This window comes from Zalophus californianus, chromosome 1, assembly GCF_009762305.2.
Source record: "Zalophus californianus isolate mZalCal1 chromosome 1, mZalCal1.pri.v2, whole genome shotgun sequence".
Taxonomy (NCBI): Eukaryota; Metazoa; Chordata; class Mammalia; order Carnivora; family Otariidae; genus Zalophus; species Zalophus californianus.
In genome coordinates, this window is record NC_045595.1 from 150,756,075 (window position 1) to 150,777,069 (window position 20,995).

Genomic DNA, 20,995 nt, shown 5'->3' on the forward strand with positions numbered 1-20,995 from the left:
TTTCCTCTGTGTGTTAGAAATGCCAGTTATCTCTTCTGCTCCATGAAAGTAATGGCTTTTTAAAGAAGAGGTTGTGTAATGCCCAGGGCCTGGTGCTTCAGGGAGTGCCTCCAGCGTGTGTTACATGCCCTGTGCTGTTGTGTTCTGGCTGCTCTATCCTTCAGGCCAGTCATCTGCAGAGGCTCTCCTTGCCTGTTGTGAGCAGTGTTTGGGCCCTTGTCTGAATGTGGTGAGTTTTAACTAGGTTTAATTTAGTCTGCTTGTGAAATGAGATCACCACCTGTTTTGGAACTGAGGCCCCACAAAACTCTCTGGCCAGGAGACATGGTGTGGGCACGAGTTTGTGCTGGTCTTCTGGGGGGAGGAGTCCACCACACTAGAACTGAAGTAAGTATGACTGATAAGCGCAGTTCCACTGAGAAACAAGTTCGGCAGATAGTGTCTGTGCTGTGCTGCTTCCTGCAGGTGGCTGTGTTTATGTTGAGGGGTAGAGGAGGGAAATGGTGGCCAGCCAGCTCCTTTGTTCCCAGAGAGGTGTCTACCACACAGGGTCATGTTCTGAGAATAGCAAATAATCTCCCCACTATGTGCCCCAGGTGCCCTTCAGCAGATTGTTGTTTCAATGCCATATGCCCCCAAGTTGTTTTCCTGCCTTCTCTCCAGCACGAGCACAGTGCCCTCTGGGCTCTATCCCAGCCAAGCCCACTGACTTTTAAAACTCCTGGCTTTAAGCCCCACTGGTTGTAAGAACTCATGAAATTGATTCAGCTCTTCTTGCTTTCTAAGCCAATGGCTATAGAGAGTTGTTCTCCTTGTGTATTCCCCTGTGTGCTCCCATCTCTTGCTCTTCTCTTTGACCATGACTCTCTTCCCTCCACCGCAGGCAGCACTGTTTCTCACCTAAACCATGTCTTTGCACTTCCCACCTTCTTTGATGTGGCCTCTTCTTTCACTTTAGTTGTGGTTTGTTCTGTCAGTCTTCAGGTCAATTTCTGGGGTATTTAGGATGATTTGATAGTTATCTAGTTCTATTTGTGGGACAAGCCATAGCCTAGGGTACTCCTATTCTGTGGCCATCTTCCTCAATTTCTCTACTAAGTTAATTTCTCACTTCGTTCTTTTTGCCATATTATTTTCTTATTGCTCTTTATATTTCTAAACAAATTTTACAATTAGCTCATTAATTCCTTCCAAAAATATTGCTGCTGATATTCTTTTATCAGGATTACATTAAATCTTCAGATCAAATTGGGAAAAAATTGATATCCTTACAATACTGAGTAAAATTAATGATTATGGTATATCTCTCCATAAATTTGTTTCACAATTTTAATTATAGAGATCTTACATATCTTTTGTTAGGATTACTTCTAGATTATGTGATTTTTTTTATCTTATTTTAAATTGAATAACTTTGTATTTTTTATTTTGTAATTCTGCTAGTATATAAAATACAGTTGAATTTTGCATATTGATGTTTCCAGTGACTTGCTACATATTCAAATTAATTAAAATAGTTTATTTGTACATTATTTTTCACTTTCCATATACATAATCATACTGTCTCTGAGTATTAAGTTTATATCTTCCTTTTCAATCTTTATATTTTTTCTTTCCATTTTTTGCCCTACTGAACTGGATAGGTCTACAAGTTTATTGTTGTGTACTAGGTGTGATGGAAGGCATGCTTGTCTTATTTTCAACAGAAGTAAAACTTTAACATTTCACCAATAAGTACAATATTTGCTTCAGTTTTTTTTTTTAAATAGAAATCCCTTTCAGACTATAGAATTTCCCCTATATTCCTAGCTTGCTAGGTGATTTTATCATGAATAGATGAGGAATTTAATCATATTCTCATTTAATGATATGATCATGAGATTTTTCCAACTGACTGACTTAATGTGGTAAATTACATTGATAGGGTATTTTTTTTTCTTTTTTTTTTTTTTTAAGTTAAACCAGGATTGCATTCCTGGTCTAAAGTTGACTTGCTTCTGAGATATCACCCTTTTCATATATCACTAAATTTTATTGGCTAACATTTTACTTAGTAGTCTTGCATCTATATTCATAAAAGAGATTGGCTATAAATCTCCTTTCTTGTGATGTGCTTGTTGGGTTTTGGTATAAAAAATATACTGGCCTCATAAAATAATAAAATATTCCCTCTTTCAAGAAAAAAATATTCCTTCTATTCTCTAAAAGGTTTTCCCGAAAGATTTGTAGTATTCTTTATTTTTTTATTTTTAAGTAAGCTCTATGCCCAGTGTGGGGCTTGAACTCATGACCCTGAGATCAAGAGTTGCATACTGCACTGAGTGAGCCAGCTCAGCGCCCTGACAGTATTCTTTTTTAAATGTTTAGACAAATTCCCAATGACGATATCTGGGCCCAGGGTTGTCTATGTGAAAGGTTTTTAATTTTAACTCAATTCTTTTAATAGATATATGGATATTCATATTTTCTGTTTCTTCTAGAGCCAGATATGTTAAGTTGTATTTTTATAGTATTATCTCTTAAATTTTACTACTATAGAGTTGATCATAACTATCCTATATTTTAATTGATGGTAAACAGTAGTGAACCTCTTTTTCATTCTTTTTTTTTTTAATTTATTTACTTTTGAGAGAGAGAGAGAGCACAGGGGCGGGGTTGGAAGGGGCAGAGGGAGAAGCAGCCCCCCTCACAGAGCAGGGAGCCTGATGTGGGACTTGATCCTCGGACCCTGGGATCATGACCTGAGCCAAAGGCAGACGTTTAACTGACTAAGCCATGCAGGCGCCCCTCTTTTTCATTCTTGATGTTAAGTTTGTTCCTTCTGTTTTTCCTGACAATCTTAACAAAACTTCACCAACTTATTTCCATAAACAAACTCTAGCTTTTTTGATATTTGCTATTATACATTTCTATTTCATTAATTTTTTTCCTTAACATTATTATTTTCTTCCTTATTTTGGGGAGGGTAATTTTGATATTTTTAACTCAAGGTAATTAGATCATTGAATTGTAGTCTTTCTTTTTATTAACATACAGTTATGGGTATAAGTTTACCTCTAACCATAAATTTAGATGTATCCATAAATAATGATATGTTGTATTTTCACTATCTTCCTGTTTGAGATATTAAAAAAAATTCTATTGTGATTTCTTCATTAACAACTACGTTAGTTGGAGGTAAATTGCTTGATTTTGAAAGGTTATTTCCTTTATATATTTTTGTCATTGATTTCTAGTTTAATTCCTCTGTGGTCAGAGAACATTCTATATAATAATTACAATTTTTTGACATTTATTGGTGCTTGTATTATGGCCCTGAATATGATCAATCTTGGTCTGTATCCCATGTGCATTTGAAAAAAAAGTACATTCTTGAGTTGTAGAGTATAATGTTCTAAATATATCAGTTAAGTTAGATTTATTCTGTTCAAAACTTCTTAATTATTATGCATTCTTTTATGATTTTTAAATAAGCTGCAGAGAGAGGTCTGTAATAATTTCTTTCATTTAGCGCAAAATTGTCTATCCTTTCTATTAATTTTTTCTTGAGGCTCTGAATTCAAAATCCTGGTGGGTTCATCCTTTTATTTTGAAACAGTACTTTTCACCTTTGGTAATACTTCTTGCTTTAAAGTAAACCGTGGCAGGCAGAATTCTAAAATGTTCCCCAGAATTCCTGTCTCCCAGGATAATCCTGTATAATCGTTGGGACTGTGACTGTAATAGAGAATATATCACTCCTATGATAGACTTTAAGAAGGGAGACTCTTTGAATGGACTTGAATTGATCACATGATCCCTATAAATATAGGGTGTAGAGGTCAAATGTAAAAATAATTCTGAGATTTGAACATAAGAAGTACTAGATGCGTTGTCCCTGGCTTGAAAATGGGGAAGCCGCATGGCAAGGAATGCATGCAGTCTCTGGGAGCTAAGATGGCCCCCACTGATGGCCAGCAAGTAAATGGGGATGTTAATCCTACAAGGAACTAGTTTCTTTCAACAAAAAGAATGCGTTTGGAAGCAAATTTGTTTTCCTTCAGAGCCTCTAATGACAACCCAACCTGGCTGACCTCTTGACTTCATTTTAGAGAGAGAGAAAAAGTGCATGCTGCACGCAAGTGGGGAGGGCAGAGGGAGAGAGAGACTCTTAATCAGGCTCCACACTCAGCCTGGAGCTCGATCTTACGACCCTGAGATCCTGACCTGAGTTGAAATCAAGAATCTCCCTTCACTGACAGAGCCAAGATGCCCCATCAACAAAAATAATGCGTTTGGAAGCAAATTCCTTTTCCTTCAGAGTCTCCAATGACAACTGAGCCTGGCTGAACTCTTGATTTCATTCTCTTGATGCCTTGAGTAGAAATCCCAATCATGCAGTCCCTAATGCCTGACCTATATTACTTTGAGTTAATAAGAGGATGTAGTTTCAAATTGCTAAGTTTGTGGTGATTAGTTATGCAGCAATGGAAAACTGATAGAAGTTATCTATACCAGCATTTTAAATTATTTACGTGGTATAATTTTCCATACATTTACTTTAACATTTTTGCTATGCATATATTTAATGTGTCTCTAGTAAGCAGCTTAGAATTCAGTTTTGTTTTTTATTCAAACTGGCAGTCTTTGTCTTATAAGTGGAGAATTCAGTCAAATTACATTTAGTGTAAATAATGAAATATATGGATTAAATCTACCAACCTCACAATTATTTTCTATTTGCCTAACCCACTGTGTCTCTCTCTTTCTGTCCTTTTAAGGATTAATCACATTTAAAATTATCATTTTATTAGTTTTTGAGTATTATAATATTATACTATTATTCTGGTGGTTATCACAAATATTACAAAATTGATCCTTAAATAGTTGAGCCCAAATTAACTTGGTAAATTTACATCTTTCCAGACAAAACAAAAATGTTAAATATTTTATTTCCATTTTCCTCTCCCACCTTTTGTGTATTATATTTTCATTCTACATTGCAATATTATTAAAAATTACTAAACATTTTAATACTTATACCAACACATATTATTTTTCTTTTAAAAAGTCAATATTTATTTAAATTTATTACTGTAATTTTCCAATGTTCTTATTTTATTTCTGCATTTTAATTATCTGGGATTGTTTTCCTTCCATCTAAAGCATTCCCTTTAGTTTTGTTTTTTAATTCATGCTGTTCAGCTGGCAATCATGCAGTATTTGTCCTTTTGAGATTGGCTTAACTGAGCATAATTTCCCTATGGTTCATCCATGTTGTAACATGACAAAATTTCTTTCTTTTTTAAAAGGCTGAATTGAATAATATTCTATTGTATGTAATACTTTTTTTTAATAATTTTTTTAAAAAGATTTTATTTATTTGACAGCACAAGCAGAGGGGGAGAGAGGGAGAAGCAGGCTCCCTGCTGAGCAAGGAGCCCAATGCGGGGCTCGATCCCAGGACCCTGGGATCATAACCTGAGCTGAAGGCAGCCGCTTAACTGACTGAGCCACCCAGGCATCCCTGTATGTAATACTTTTTAAAACCTATTTATCTTTTGATGGTTATTTAGGTTGCTTCCACCTCCATGCTACTGTGAATAATGATGCAATGAACATATCTCTTTGATATTCTGTTTTCAATTCTTTTGAATATCTAGCTAGAAGTGGGGTTGCTGGACCACAAGGTAACTCTACTTTTCATTATTGAGGATACACAATACTGTTTTGATAACAACTGTACCATTTTACATTCCAGCCACCAGTGCACAGAGTTTCCAATTTCTCCTCATCTTTGTTAACACTTTTTATTTTCTGTTTTTGTTGTTATTTTATAGTGCCATCTTAACAGGTATAAAGTGATATTGTGGTTTTCATTTGCATTTCTCTAATAAGTAGTGATTTTGAGCAACTTTTCATATGCTTGTTAGCCATTTGTAAGTCTTCTTTGGAGACATACCTATTTAAGTCTCTTGCCTATCTTTAACTGGATTTTTTTTCCTCTTGAGCTATAGGGTTCTTTATATTCTGAATATTAAAGCCTTATCAGATATATGCTTTGCAAATAACTTTTCCCATTCTATAGGTTGCCTTTCTCCTCTGTTGATTGTTTCCTTGCTTCACAGAAGATTTTAAGTTTGAGGTAGTCTCATTTGTCTATTTTTGCTTTTGTTACCTGTGTTTTTGGTGTCACATCCAAGATATAATTGCCAAATGCAATGTCATGAAAATTTCCCCTATGTTTTCTTAGGAGTTTATTATAGTTTCAGGTTTTACATTTAGGATTTTCCATTTTCAGTTGATTTTTGTATATGGTGTAAGGTAAATCTAGCTTCATTCTTTTACATGAGCAAATCCTATTTTCCCAACATCACTTGATGGAGACACTATCCTTTCCCCACTGGATAGCCTTGGTAACTTTATCAAAGATCTGACCATATAGATGACAGTATATTTATGAATTCTGTTCCAATGGTTTATATGTCTGTCTTTATGCCAATATAATTCTGTTTTGATTACTTTGTATTATGTTTTAATTATCATGTCTTGAAACCAGGAAGTGTGAAGACTCTAATTTGTTTGTCTTTCTCACGACTGTTGTGGATATTACAGTTCTCTGAGATTCCATGTTAATTTTAGGATTTTTTTTTCTATTTCTGCAAAATACACCATGGGGATTTTGATAATGATTTAATCTGAATCTGTAGATCACTGTGGGTAGTATGAACAGTTTAACAATATTAAGGCTTCCAGTCTATGAACATGAGGTATCTATCCATTAATTTGTGTTTCTAATTTCTTTCTTCAATGTTTTGTGGTTTTCATTATTAAGAGTTTTGTTAATTTGGTTAAGTTTAATTCCTAAATCTTAAATTCTTTTTCATTCTGTTGTAAATGGAATTGTTTCCTTAATTTCCTGTCATATTGTTTATGGTCAGTATACAGAAATGAAACTGATTTTGTGTTTTGACTGTACCCTGCAAATTTCCTGGATTCTAACAGTTTGTGTATGTGTGTGTGAATGTATGAATTCTGCATACAAGATCATGTCTTCTACAAATAGAGATAATTTTAAATCTTCTTTTCTTGGGTGCTCTTTATTTTTCTTGTGTTTTGCTCTGGATAGATTTTTCCAGTATTCTGTTGAATAGAAGTTGTGAGTGGGCATCCTTCCCCTGTTCTTGATCTTGGAGGGACAAGTTTCAGATTTTCCATCATTGAGTATGATGTTAGCTATGTACTTTTTCACATATGACCTTTATTATGGTGGGGCAATTTCCTTTTATTACTAGTTGGTTGAATGTTTTTATCATAAAAGGATGTTGGATTTTATCAAATACATTATTAGCATTATCTGAAATGATTGTGTGCTTTTTGTCCTTCATTCTGTTAATGTGGTTTATCACAATGATTGATTTTTATATGTTGAACTATCCTTGCATCCTGGGAATAAGTTCCACTTGTTCATGATGTATAATCCTTAAATGTGCAGTTGTTTTCAATTTCCTAGTATTTTGTTGAGGAGTTAGTTTTGCATTGATATTCCTTTGGGATATTGATCTGTAGTTTTCTTTTCTGTTAGTATCTGTTTGATTTTCATATCAGGATAATGCTGGCCTCATAAATGAGTTTGGAAGTGTTCCCTCGTCTTCAGGTTTTCCAAAGAGTTTGAGAAGGACTGCTGTTAATTCTTCTTTAAATGTTAGGTACAATTGTTTAGAGAAGACATCTAGTCCTAAACATTTCTTTATTGTTGCTTTTTTAAAAATTATTACTACTTATTTAGTCTCCTTCCTGGTTAATACCTGTTCAGATCTTTTAATTTCTTCATGATTCAGTCTTCATAAGTTGTATGTTTCCAGAAATTTACCCATTTTTTCTAGGTTACCCAGTTTGTTGGCATATAATTGTTCAGAGTAGTCTCTTATGAACCTTTCAATTTCAGCAGCATCAATTGCAATGTCTCCTCTTTCATTTCTGGTATTTGTTGAGTCTTTTACCTTTTTTATTAGTCTATCTACAACTTTGTCAATTTAGTTGATCTTTTAAAAAATAACTTAGTTTTCAATATTTTTTCTGTTTTCCTATTCATGATTTCAATTTTAGTTCTGCTGTAACCTTTATTATTTTCTTCTTTCTACCAATTTCAAGTTTGTATTTTTCTTTTTCTGATCTCTTAAAGTGTACAGTTAGATTGTTGATTTCAAATCTTTTTTTAACATCAACATTTTCTACTATAAATTTCTTAGATGTTTATTTATAAACTTCTTAGCAGTGCTTTTGCTGAATCCCATGTTTTGGTAGATTGTATTTTTATTTTCATGTCTCAAGATATCTTCCAATCTCCTTGTGATTTCTTTGTTGATCTGTTGATTATTGTGTTTCGACTTTGTACCCTGCAAATTTTCTGGATTCTGTTATAAGTTCTTAGTGTTGCTTAGTTTCCACATATTTGTGGATGAGAATGTTGCTTAGTTTCCACATATTTGTGGATTTTCCAGTCTTCCTTTTGCTATTGACTTCTAGTTTCATTTCATTGTGGTTGTAAAAGTTGTTATAATTTCAATCTTAATAATTTGTTAAAACTTATTTTGTGACCTAACATGTGATCTATATTGGAGAATGTTTCATGTGTAATTGAGAATAACGTATATCCTGCTGTTGTTGAATGGACCATTCTGTACTTGTCTCCCAGGTCCAATTGGTCTATGGTGTTGTTTGGGTCCCTGTTTCCTTATTGTTCTTCTGTGTGGGAGATCTATTAATTATTGAAAGTGGGGTGTTGATTGTTGGTGGAATGCAAGCTGGTACAGCCACTCTGGAAAACAGTATGGAGGTTCCTCATAAGTTAAAAATAGAGCTACCCTATGACCCAGCAATTGCACTGTTGGGTATTGACTCCGAAGATACAGATGTATTGAAAAGAAGGGGCACCTGCACCCCAGTGTTCATAGAAACAATGTCCACAATAGCCCAAAGTGTGAAAGGAGCCAAGATGCCCTTCAACAGATGACTGGATAAAGATGTGGTACATATATACAATGGAATTTTACTCAGCTATCAGAAAGGATGAATAGCCACCATTTGCATCGACATGGATGGAACTGGAGGGGATTATGCTAAATGAAATAAGTCACTCAGAGAAAGACAATTATCATATGGTTTCACTCATATGTGGAACATAAGGAATAGCATGGAGGACCATAGGAGAAGGGAAGGAAAACTGAAGGAAGAGAAATCAGAGAGGGAGCCAAACCACGAGACTTGACTCTGGGAAACAAACTGAGGGTTGTGGAAAGGAAGGTGGGTGGGGAGATGGGGTAACTGGGTGATGGGTATTAGGGAGGGCACTTGATGTGTTGAGCACTGGGTGTTGTATGCAGATGATGAATCATTGAACACTACATCAAAAACTGGAGATGTACTATATGTTGGCTAATTGAATTAAAAAAAAGTGGGGTGTTAGAATCTCCTATTTTTGTGTTATTACCTTTTTCTCCCTTTACTTCTGTCAATGTTTGCTTTATATATTTGGGTGCTCTGCTGCTAGGTACATATATATTTATGATTTTTATTTCTTTCTGGTGAATTGGTCATTTTATCATTATATAATGTACTTTGTCTCTTATGACAATTTTTGATTAAAGTATATTTTTTCCTACATAAGTGTGGTCATTCCTGCTCTCTTTTGGATAGCATTTTCACAGAATATATTTGTTCATTCTTTCACTTTCAGCCTATTTTTGTCCTTATACCTGAAGTGAATTTCTGTAGACAGCATATAGTTGGATCCTTTTTGTTTTTAATACATGCAATCACTTGATTTGGGAATTAATCCATTTATATTTAAAGAAATTACTGACAAGGAAGGATTTACTATTGCCATTTTAAAATTATTTTCTTTCTATTTTGTATTTATTTTGTCCCACATTTTATCTCTTCCTGCCTTACTTTGTGTTTCATTGACTTTTTATAGTGACATGTTTTGATTCTGTTCTCATTTTCTTTTGTGCATATTCTGTAGGCATTTTCTTTTGTGATTACCATGTGTATTATATAAGAGATTTTATAGTTATACACATCTATTTTAAAGTGATACCAAGTTAACTTCATTTGCATCAAAAAACTAGTCCTTTATAGCTCCCCCTTCACTTTGTTACCAATGTCACAAATTATATCTTTTTATATTTTATAAATGTTAATATAGTTTATTTTATATAGTTTATATAGTTTATTTTTCATCATATATAGTTTATAGTTTAGTTTAGTTTATATAGTTTTTTATAGTTTATATAGTTTTATATAGTTATTTTATATTTTTCATCATAATGTACTCTTTAATCCCCATGCCCTGTATCACTCATCCCCCCCATCCCTCTGGTAATGATCAGTTTGTTCTCTGTAGTTAAGTCTGTTTCATGGGGGGCGCCTGGGTGGCTCAGTTGGTTAAGTGGCTGCCTTCGGCCCAGATCATGATCCTGGGGTCCTGGGATCGAGTCCCGCATCAGGCTCCTTGCTCAGCAGGAAGCCTGCTTCTCCCTCTGCCTCTGCCTGTCTGCCACTCCCCCTGCTTATGCTCTCTCTCTCACTATCTCTGTCTCTGTGTCAAATAAAAATAAATAAAATCTTTTTTTTTTAAAAAAAGAGCCTGTTTCTTGGTTTGTCTCTCTCTTTTTTTTCTTTGCTAGTTTTTTTTTCTTAAATTCCACATATGAATGAACTCATATGGTATTTGTCCTTCTCTTATTTCACTTAGCATTATACTCTCTAACTCTATCCATGCTGTTGCAAATGGCAAGATTTCATTATCATTTATGGCTGAGTAATATTGCCTTGTATATATATACTACATCTTCTCTATTCATTCATCTATCAATGAACACTTGAGTTGCTTCCATAGTTTGGCTATTGTAAATAATGCTGCAGAAAACATATGGGTGCATGTATCCCTTCAGTTAATGTTTTTGTTTTTGGGGGGTAAATACCCAGTACTACAATTACTGGATAATAGGGTAGTTCTATAATTAATATTTTTGAGTAACCTCCATACTGTTTTCCAGAGTGGCTTCACCAGTTAGCCTTCCCACCAATAATGCATGAGGGTTCCTTTTTCTCCACATCCTCGGTAACACTTTCTTGTGTTGTTGATTTTGGCCAATCTGACAGGTATGAGGTGATTTCTCTTTATAGTTTTGATTTGTATTTCCCTGATGATGAGTGATGTTTGCCATCTGCATGTCTTCTTTGAAGAAGCCCATTTTTCAATTGGATTGTTTTGGGGGTATTGAGTTGTATGATTTCTTTATATATTTTGGATCTTAACCTTTTATCAGATATGTCACTTGCAAATATCTTCTCCCATTCTATAAGTTGCCTTTTTTGTTTTATTGATTGTTTCCTTCACTGTGCAGAAGATTTTTATGTTGTTATATTCCCAATAATTTATTTTTTATTTTGTTTCCCTTGTCTCAGGAGACATATCTAGAAAAATTTGCTATGGCTGATATCAGAGAGATTATTGCCTGTGCTCTCTTCAAGGATTTTTATGGTTTCAGGTCTCACATGTAGGTATTTAATCTATTTTGAGTTTATTTTTGTGAATGGTGAAAAAAGTGGTCAAGTTTCATTCTTTTGCATGTGGATGTCTAGTTTTCCCAATACCATTTGTTGAAGAGACTGTCTTTTCCCTTTGTATATTCATTCCTCCTTTGTTGAAGATTAATTGACCCAATAGTTGTGGGTTTATTTCTTTTTTTGTTGTTGTTCTATTCCATTGATCTATATGTCTGTTTTTATGCCAGTACCATACTGTTTTAATTACTATCACTTTGTAATGTGACTTGAAATCTGGAATTGTGATACTTCTATTTGTTTTTCTTTTTCAAGATTGCTTTGGATATTCAAAGTCTTTTTCATTCCATACAAATTTTAGGATTGTTTGTTCTAATTCTGTGAAAAATGATGTTGGTATTTTGATAGGGATTGCATTAAATCTGCGAATTGCTTTGGGTAGTATAGGCGTTTGAACAATATTTGCTCTTCCAATCCATGAGCAGAGAATGTCCTTCCATTTCTCTGTGTCATCTTGAATTTATTTCATCGGTGTTTTAAACTTTTCAGAATATAGGTCTTTCACCTCTTTGGCTAAGTTTATTCCTAGATATTTTGTTGTTTTTGATGTAATTATATATGGGATTGTTTTCTTAATTTCACTTTCTGCTGTTTCATCATTAGTGTATAGGAATGCAACAGATTTCTGTACATTGATACTGTATCTTGACTTTGCTGAATTCGTTTATTAGTTCTAGTAGTTTCTGGGTGGAGTCTTTTGGGTTTTCTTTCTATAGTATCATGGCATCTATTAATAGTAAGCTTTACTTCTTCCTTACCAATTTGGATGCCTTTTATTTCTTGATGTTGTCTAATGTCTGTGGCTAGGAATTCCAGTACTATACCGAATAAAAGTGGTCAGAGTGGACATCCTTGTTTTGTTCCTGATCTTAGGGGAAAAGCTCTGTTTTTCACCATTGAGTATGATGTCAGGAATGAGTTTTTCAAATAAGGCCTTTATTATGTTAAGGTTTGTTCTCTCTAGACCTACTTTGCAGAGGGTTTTTATCATTAATAGATGTACTTTGTCAAATGCTTTTTCTGCATCTATTGAAATGATACGGTTTTAATCTTTTCTCTTACTGATGCAGTTTTATATAGTTTTAAAAAAATGCTTTATCTTCTAAATTCTAAACTTGAATTTAAAGTTATTTATATACTACCACTATATAAAGTGGTATATATAAAGTATATACACTTATTTATATACTACCATTATATATACCATTATATACTGTGTTACAGGATTTTGGTTTTGTCTATATATTTTCTTATGCTTTATTTTGCTGTCTAGTTTTCATTCATTTTGACTTGAAGGACTCCCTTTAGCAGTTCTAGTAAGGCAGGTGTATTGGTGATAAACATTCTCATTTTTATCTTGGAAGGTCTTTATTTTTCCTTCATTCTTGAAGTAGTTTTCCAGATCTAGTATTCAAGGCTGCTTCTTTTTCTTCTTCTTCTTCTTCTTCTTCTTGCACTTTGAATATATCAACGCACACTCTTCTATCCCAAAATGTTTCTGCTGAGGAATCCACTGATAATCTTATGGGAGTTTCCATATACACGATGAGTAGCTTTTCTGTTGCTGCTTTCAAGATTATTTCTTTGTGTTTGGCCATTTGATTATGATATATCTCAATATGGGCCTCTTTGGATTCACCTTCGTTGGAATATTTGGAGGTTCTTGAATGTATATGTTCATTTACTTATTCAAATTTGGAAGTTTTCAGCCCTATTTTCTCTCTCTTCTCCTTCTGGGACTTCCATAATGCTTATATTGGTCTACTTAATGGTATTCTATAAATCCTTTAGGCATTCTTTTTGTTCTTCTGGCTTGATAATTTTCATATTACCTATCTTCAAGTTTGCTGATTCTTTCTACTGATTGTCTTCTGTTGATCCCTCCTTCTAATAAAATTTTTCAATTCAGTATTTTTCTCCAAAATATCTTTTTGGTTCTTTTTTGTAGTTGTTCTTTATTGATATTCTCATTTCATTCATTCATCATTTTCCTGATTTTATTTAGTTGTCTGTGTACTCTAGTGCATTGAGCTTCTTTAAGACAATTGTTCTGAACTGTCAGGTAATTTACAAATATCCATTTCTTTAGGGTCAGTTTTTGGAGGTGTTTTTTATTCCTCAATTGGGCCATATTTCACTATTTCTTTGTGTTTCTTGTTATATCTCGTTTTGAATTTAGCATTACAGCCTTCTCTTATGAACTGGCTTTGTATAGGGGAAGACCTTCACCAATCAGTCCAGGTAGAGATCATGGGGGCTTCTCAAACCTTTAATGAGGATGTGTCTCTTTTGGGCTTGTGTGTATAATTTCCTAATTAGAGAGGTTTCTGGTTTATCAGTGGCTTGTCGTCTTCTGCTCCCTCTACTGTCTGCCAGCAGCACTGCAAATTTTTGGTGCTTCAACAAACCACTGAGGTCTTTTTTCTCTGCCCTCAGGTCTCCATGTTTCTTCCATCAGTACTTTAGATTCTGTCTTACCTGAGTCAGTCTCTTGGGGATCCCCCTGAAAAGGAGGAACACTGAATGTACATTCTGCTTTTCTATTTCCCTCTCATGAAAGAAGATGCAAGTTGGGCTTTCCACCTGAATATGAGCTGTGACAATTTGGGGGAGGAGATGACACAATCAAAATGAAATGAGATGGCTGTGGCTATTCTGGACTTTCAGCTTGCCTGGGATACTATGATTTCCTAAATAATTTCTGGGGTTTTCATGAAGGTTTTTTGGAACATATCCTGTTGTTACATATGTGCTACCTATTCTGACATCTTGTTGATGTCACTCTCCATTGATAATTTTATGGAGTATTTTCCCATTGTTTTTCTCCTAATCTAACTATACTGTTATGTTTGAAGTAAGTATATTGAAATAGCATATAGTTAGGTCATGTTTTTAATCCACTCTGCCAATTTGTACATTTGAAGTGGTGTATTTAGACTGTTTATATATTTTTTATTTTATTATGTTATGTTAATCACCATACATTACATTATTAATTTTTGATGTAGTGTTCCATGATTCATTGTTTGCATATAACACCCAGTGCTCCATTCCACACATGACCTCTTTAATACCCATCACCAGGCTAACCCACCCCCCCACCCCACTCCCCTCTAGAACCCTGTTTGTTTCTCAGAGTCCATAGTCTCTCCTGGTTTGTCTCCCCCTCCGATTTATATTTAATGGAATCATTGATATGTTAGGGCTTCTGTCTCCCCCGTCCACTCTTCCCCTGCATTTTTATGGATTTATTCAATTATTTAATACATCCTTATGATGTGTTAATAATGTTTTTTAGTGTATCTTTTTGTATATTTTTTAATGGTTGCTTTACTTGTCACAGTCTTCTTGTGTCATCATTACTACTATACTGAGGTAACTATAAAAACCTTGCTCCCTTTACCTCACTTTATCCTCTCTCATTTGTAATTGCCTTAAATAGTTCCTCTAGGATATTTTTGTTAGGTATAGGATTCTGGATTGCCAGTTGTTTTATTTCAGCGCTTGAAACAGATGAGATTTTCTTCCGGCTTCCATGGTTTCTGATGAGAAATCCACTGTCATCCAATTGGTGTTGCACTATTTGTACTGCATCATTTGTCTTGTTGCTTTCATGATTTTTTACTTGATGTTTAGAAGTTTGACTTCTAAGTGTTCAGAAGTTTGACTATGATGTGTCTTGTAGATTACGTGTTCATTCAGCTTCTGGAATCTATAGGATTAGACATGTCTATTGCCAAATTTAGGAAGTTTTCAGCTATTATTCTTTATGTAATTTTTCAGCCTTGATATCTTTCTTCTTTCCTTCCTCACTGTACTTGCAGTGACCCAAGAAGAGGGAAATGTGTGGCTCCTCATTACTGCTGGGTGGTGGTTGGAATTATGGTTCCCCATATGATCTCCTCTAAAACTACAGGTGATGGGTTTCATTACCAACCAGCAGGGTTAAAAGTTCTGTACTGAGCTTTTGCTCAATGTCAGAAACTGATGCTCTCCACTTAGCCTCTGCTAGAGTGGGTTGTTGTGGGCCATAGATTTTTCTGTGGTGGTAAGAGAGATTAGTTTCTAACAGTTTTCTATCTTGATAGGTCCCCTTATCTCATCCTTTGGCTAGAAAGTGCTAGCTTTTGTTGGGCTTTTTTTATTGTTTTATCTGTGCCCATTGGCAGTTCCAAGTTGCTAGCTACTTCAGCTCCAAGTCTGGGATATATGAAGCAAAAAGAAAACCTAACAAACTCACCATCATGTCATTTCTTGGGTGTTGGGGGGCCCTAGACAGCTTCACTTCTCTCCACCTTTTCCAGTCATCTTATGTTTGTTTAATATATAATACCCAGGGCTTTGAGTAGTACTTAGTGGAAAAAATAGGAAAAAGTATATCTGTTCTATATCTCATAAGAAGAGCCCTTTATAATCTTTTAAATATCTTTATCTGTTGTTATGTCTCTATTTCCATTCTTTTTTAAGATTTTTTTTTTTATTTATTCATGAAAGGCAGAGAGAGAGAGAGAGGCAGAGGGAGAAGCAGGCTCCCAAGGAGCAGGGAGCCTGATGCGGGACTCGATCCCAGGACCCTGGGATCATGACCTGAGCCAAAGGCAGACGGTTAACCATCTGAGCCACCCAGGCGCCCCTCTATTTCCATTCTTAAGATTAGAGCATGAAGTCAGTTGCTACAGGAAGTAGTGATATTTCTGGTACTGCCTAGAGCACAATTATAGGAAAGTGTAAAAATTCAATAAAATCTTTTGTTGATGAATTAATGAAGTCATAAATCACATCCCACTTACCCAGTAATAATAATTTCTGGATATGTTTGTGTTCCAAGGTTCCAAGCTCCTCCACTGATTGGCCACTCCTAAATAGATTATTCAGGAAGAATTTATGAGTTTTATTTTTTAAATTTAAATAACAAACATTTTAAATGAAAACATTTTAAAATAATGGCAAACTATTCACTTAAAGGAAATAGCTGTAAAGTAACAAAGGATGAAGTGTGCAGCTATCTTTTAATTCTTTCATTGAACAAACAATTCCAAATGCACAATTCTATCTCCTTTAAAAATATAAATTTTAACAAATATTACCATTTACATAAAAAGTACTTAAAAAGTATTTTAATCATACAAATACAGTGTTGCTACATTTGCCACATAGTCTGTGTACCACCAAACTATCATAGTTCTATTTAACACAGAATACTATGTAAATTGTGCCCCCTTGAGTTGTCCATTCCAACAGCCTTGTGCAAATAGAAATCATAAAGAGGGAGTCTATTACTATTGTAAGTATTTGAATCCTGTAGTCAAATACAACAAAATGGAATTTAGAAAGTTATTTAACAAATGACTATTGTGTCTTGTTAACCACTGAATAACAATTAACTGAAAAGAGTTGACTCTTGAATTTTGTAAAACATAATCCTTCATCTAAAATAGTTAAAAACTACATTTTATGGTTCAAATATATATTTAGTATATAAATATATATGACAGGTAACTATATCTCAGTATATAAGTATATACTAAGTATATAAGAAATTTATACTCTTTAGGCTTAAAGCTATGTAGCATTTAGGAAATTTAAATTTCACAAGTTATGTCTTTTATAGATAAGAGCTTATGACCACAAAAGAATTTAGCTCAAGTCTTCTTATATGGAAGGTCAAAAAGAACAGGAAATAGTATGATCATATAAAGAAAACTTATTTTTAATTGTTACTTTTACCTTATTACTGTATCCTTGTTTTTTATGCTTGACTCCTATAGAGTAGAGTACTAGAATCAGATCTGGTGGGCAATCAGCAAAGTATGCTGTGCATGTAACTGGTGATTCATGAATGTCCATGGGATATGGATTTTCAAAGATTGGAAAACTAACAGATGAAGACAATATATTAGTGTTATTTTGCAAATATAAAAAATGAAATCACTTTTATAAAACAAATCCTAAAATCTTCTAAATATTACATATTTCACTTAAGTATCATAAAACAAGGATCACATGAACAAGAATGTTCTTTTAAGATTATCTGCAAAATGTAATATGAATACTGGTAGAATTTTACTTGAATAAATTCACTGTCTTTTCTGTAATTCCAAAATTCCACAGTGATACCACCTTGCTAATATGAATAGAATGAATTATGTTAAACTGAAAATGTATTCGTCAAGTTGACTTATTAGTGAATGTATTAAAGCATATCAATTAGGTGTTTCATCTATGTACAGTTTCATGTAAATATATAATATAAATGCTAAAATATCTTAGTAATCTTGACATGTGTTTCCTAGTGAGGTAATACATACACAAGTGTTTCTGGTCTTTTGCAGGAATAATTGAAAGATGAGTTTGCTATGTAGGTGTGTGTATGATTATATATGTATAAGATCATTTCCAAAGTAAACTAGAGAACATAGTAGGAATACAGACTTATGGATATAGTAAATTTCATATCCTCAAGCCTACCATAATTTTAAAAATGGGTATCAGTATAGAACCACATCAAGAATTCTTATAGCCATAACATACCGTGCACTTCTTATGTACCAGATGTAAAAGGAACTGTAGTAGAAGGCATTGAGTATTAGTCTATGCTGCATATGTTCTAGGTCTGTATGTTCATGTTACAAGGTCATGAGGGCTAGTAAAAATAATTTTCCCCCATATCATTAGGAACTTAGTTAAAAACTTAGTCTAATCTCTGGAGAGTATGATATGCACATGTATTAGCAAGAATTTTCTTCCCTCTGATCTGAAATACTGCAGATTTCTATCCCAGATAAGAATAGTGGTATATGCAAAATCAGGTGGAAAGGAGCAAGTTGAATTTAATAAATGACATATCTGATAAAGGATTGGTGCCCAAAATATATAAAGAAATTATACGACTCAACACCCCAAAAGTGAATAATCCAATTAAAAGATGGACTGAAGATATGAATAGACATTTTTCCGAATTAGACATTCAGATGGCCAACAGGCATATGGAAAGATGCTCAACATCAGTTATCATCAGGGAAATACAAATCAAAACTACAATGACCTATCACCTGTCAGAATGGCTAAAATCAACAGCACAAGAAACAACAGGTGTTGGTGAGGATGCAGAGAAAGGGGAATGAGTGTCTTACACCGTTGCTAGGAATGCAAACTGATGTAGCCACGCTGGAAACAGTATGGAGATTCCTCAAAAAGTTAAAAATAGAGTTATCCTATGATCCAGCAATGCACCTCTAGGTATTTACTCAAAGAATACAAAAATACTAATTTAAAGGGACACATGCACCCCAGTATTTATAGCAGTATTTTCTACAATAGCCTAACTATGCATGCAGCCCAAGTGTCCACCAACTGTTGAATGGACAAAGAGGATATAGTATATATACACAATGGAATATTAGCCTAAAAAAGAATGAAATCTTGCCATTTGCGATGACATGGATGGAGCTACAGAATATAATGCTAAGAGAAATAAGTCAGTCAGAGAAAGACAAATACTATATGATTTCACTCATATGTAAGAATTTAAGAAACAAAACAAATGAGCATAGGTAAAAAAAGAGAGCAAACTAAGAAACAGACTGTTAACTATAGGGAACAAACTGATGGTTATCAGAGGGGAGGTGGGTAGGGGAATGGATTAAATAGGTGACAGAGATAAAGGAGTACAGTTGTGATGAGCACTGGGCATTGTATGGAATGCTGAATCACTATATTATACACCTGAAACTAATATTATGCTATATGTAAACTAATTGGAATTTAAATAAAAACTTGAAAAGTATAAAGTGCTACCTGGACCCAGAAATAAATTAGAGAGATAGCAAGTAGGTTAAAATAGATGGATTGGCTGTTCTCTGTTTCAGAGTAGAAATCAAACACTTCTGAGATTGATGAATTAGAAGTAAAATACATGAGTCACCTTAATGACCACACCTATAACTTGGGATTTGATAATAGCAAGAGGTTACAATGATAGACTCCTGACAAGGTGAACAATATCATGAAAATGGGGAAAATTACTTTAGTATATTGGCAATGAGTAAAGAAAAAAATAGTTAAGTAAAAAGTAACAAAATGTATTATAAGAATTTAGATATGGAGATGTAAGCAAAGATATAAATCCAAGAAATCAAGAAGAAAAATTTGTAAGCCCTAATGTTTGTTTTTATATAAACAATTAAATGGAAAAAAGGAGAGAAGGGAAGAAGAGTTAAATTACTTTGAAAAGGAGTATAAAACTGCAATATAATAACATGAAATATGGTTAAAGGTAATTGAAAGGAAAGAGAATATGTTAAATTTCTTGTAATAGGCAATGATATGGGGATGTCACAAAGATTTTAAAACATGGTGCTGCTGAAGGTGAAATAAAAAGTAGCGAAAGGTCATTTCACATACTTATATAAACTAATGAAAAGCATAAGAATAAATGTATATACTGAAAACACTGAGTATTAAAGGTATAGTGGGCCTTGAAAGATATGAGCCAATCAAATAAGGTATAAGAAACCATGAAATGTGGCACAGAAAGAAGAGTACCACTGAGATCAGAACAGTACATTTTAATAAAACCAATATTAGAACTTAGAGGAAGAGACATAAATCCATACATGTATATAAAATTTAATCAAGTTTAATGTTGATAAATAGAATAGCCAGGAAGAATCAGTGATGATGATCTTACGGCCCTAATACTACATCCCTTTCAAAATACCGAAATATATGCTGCAAATGAGCATAAAGTACTTTGGCTCTGACATTTTTTGGTAAAGATTTACTTATTTATTTGAGAGAGAGAGAGAGCATGGTGGGGAGGTGCAGAGGGAGAGGGAGAATCTCCAGTAGACTCCTCGCTGAGTGAGGAGCCCAATGCAGGGCTCAATTCCATAACCTTGAGATCATGAGCTGAGTTGAAATCAAGAGTCAGACACTTAACCAACTGAGCCACCCAGGTGCTCCTGTCTCTGACATTTTTAAATGACATAGAAAGTAGAACTCCCAGGCTTTAAGTCATTCAACAGAAATTTACTGAGAACCTACTCCATGTGCAGACAAAGCTCCTCCTTCATGATACCTATACTGTCTAGTAGAGAATCTTTAAAGCAATAATAAACAAATGGAAAATTTTATCTGTGTCAGAGCTATGAAGGAGAGGAGAAGGGAAGTATGCAAGTCTGTAATAGGATATTTGACCCAATTTTATAGGTAATGAAAATAATTTTTAATGAGGAATGATATCTGAGTTGTTTCTTACAGATAAGATCTTAATAAGAGGAAAAAGGAAGGGGAAATTAATACATGCAGAGAAGAGAGAATGTACAAAACTTCTGCATGTATAAGGGCTAAGAGAAGATCAGTGGGTCTAGAGTATAGAATG

At 34.0% G+C, this 20,995-nt stretch overlaps 1 protein-coding gene across 1 annotated transcript in view; it reads right to left on the reverse strand.

Annotated features, from left to right (window-relative positions):
• The window catches only part of STXBP5L (syntaxin binding protein 5 like), a 406,674-nt gene that overhangs the window by 139,078 nt on the left and 246,601 nt on the right, over nt 1-20,995 (reverse strand). The window contains exons 13-14 of the mRNA XM_027586273.2: nt 17,341-17,488; nt 16,404-16,471 (exon numbers count right to left, since the gene is read on the reverse strand). Of these exons, the coding sequence (XP_027442074.1) occupies nt 16,404-16,471; nt 17,341-17,488 (216 nt within the window). The remainder of the gene's footprint in view (nt 1-16,403; nt 16,472-17,340; nt 17,489-20,995) is intronic.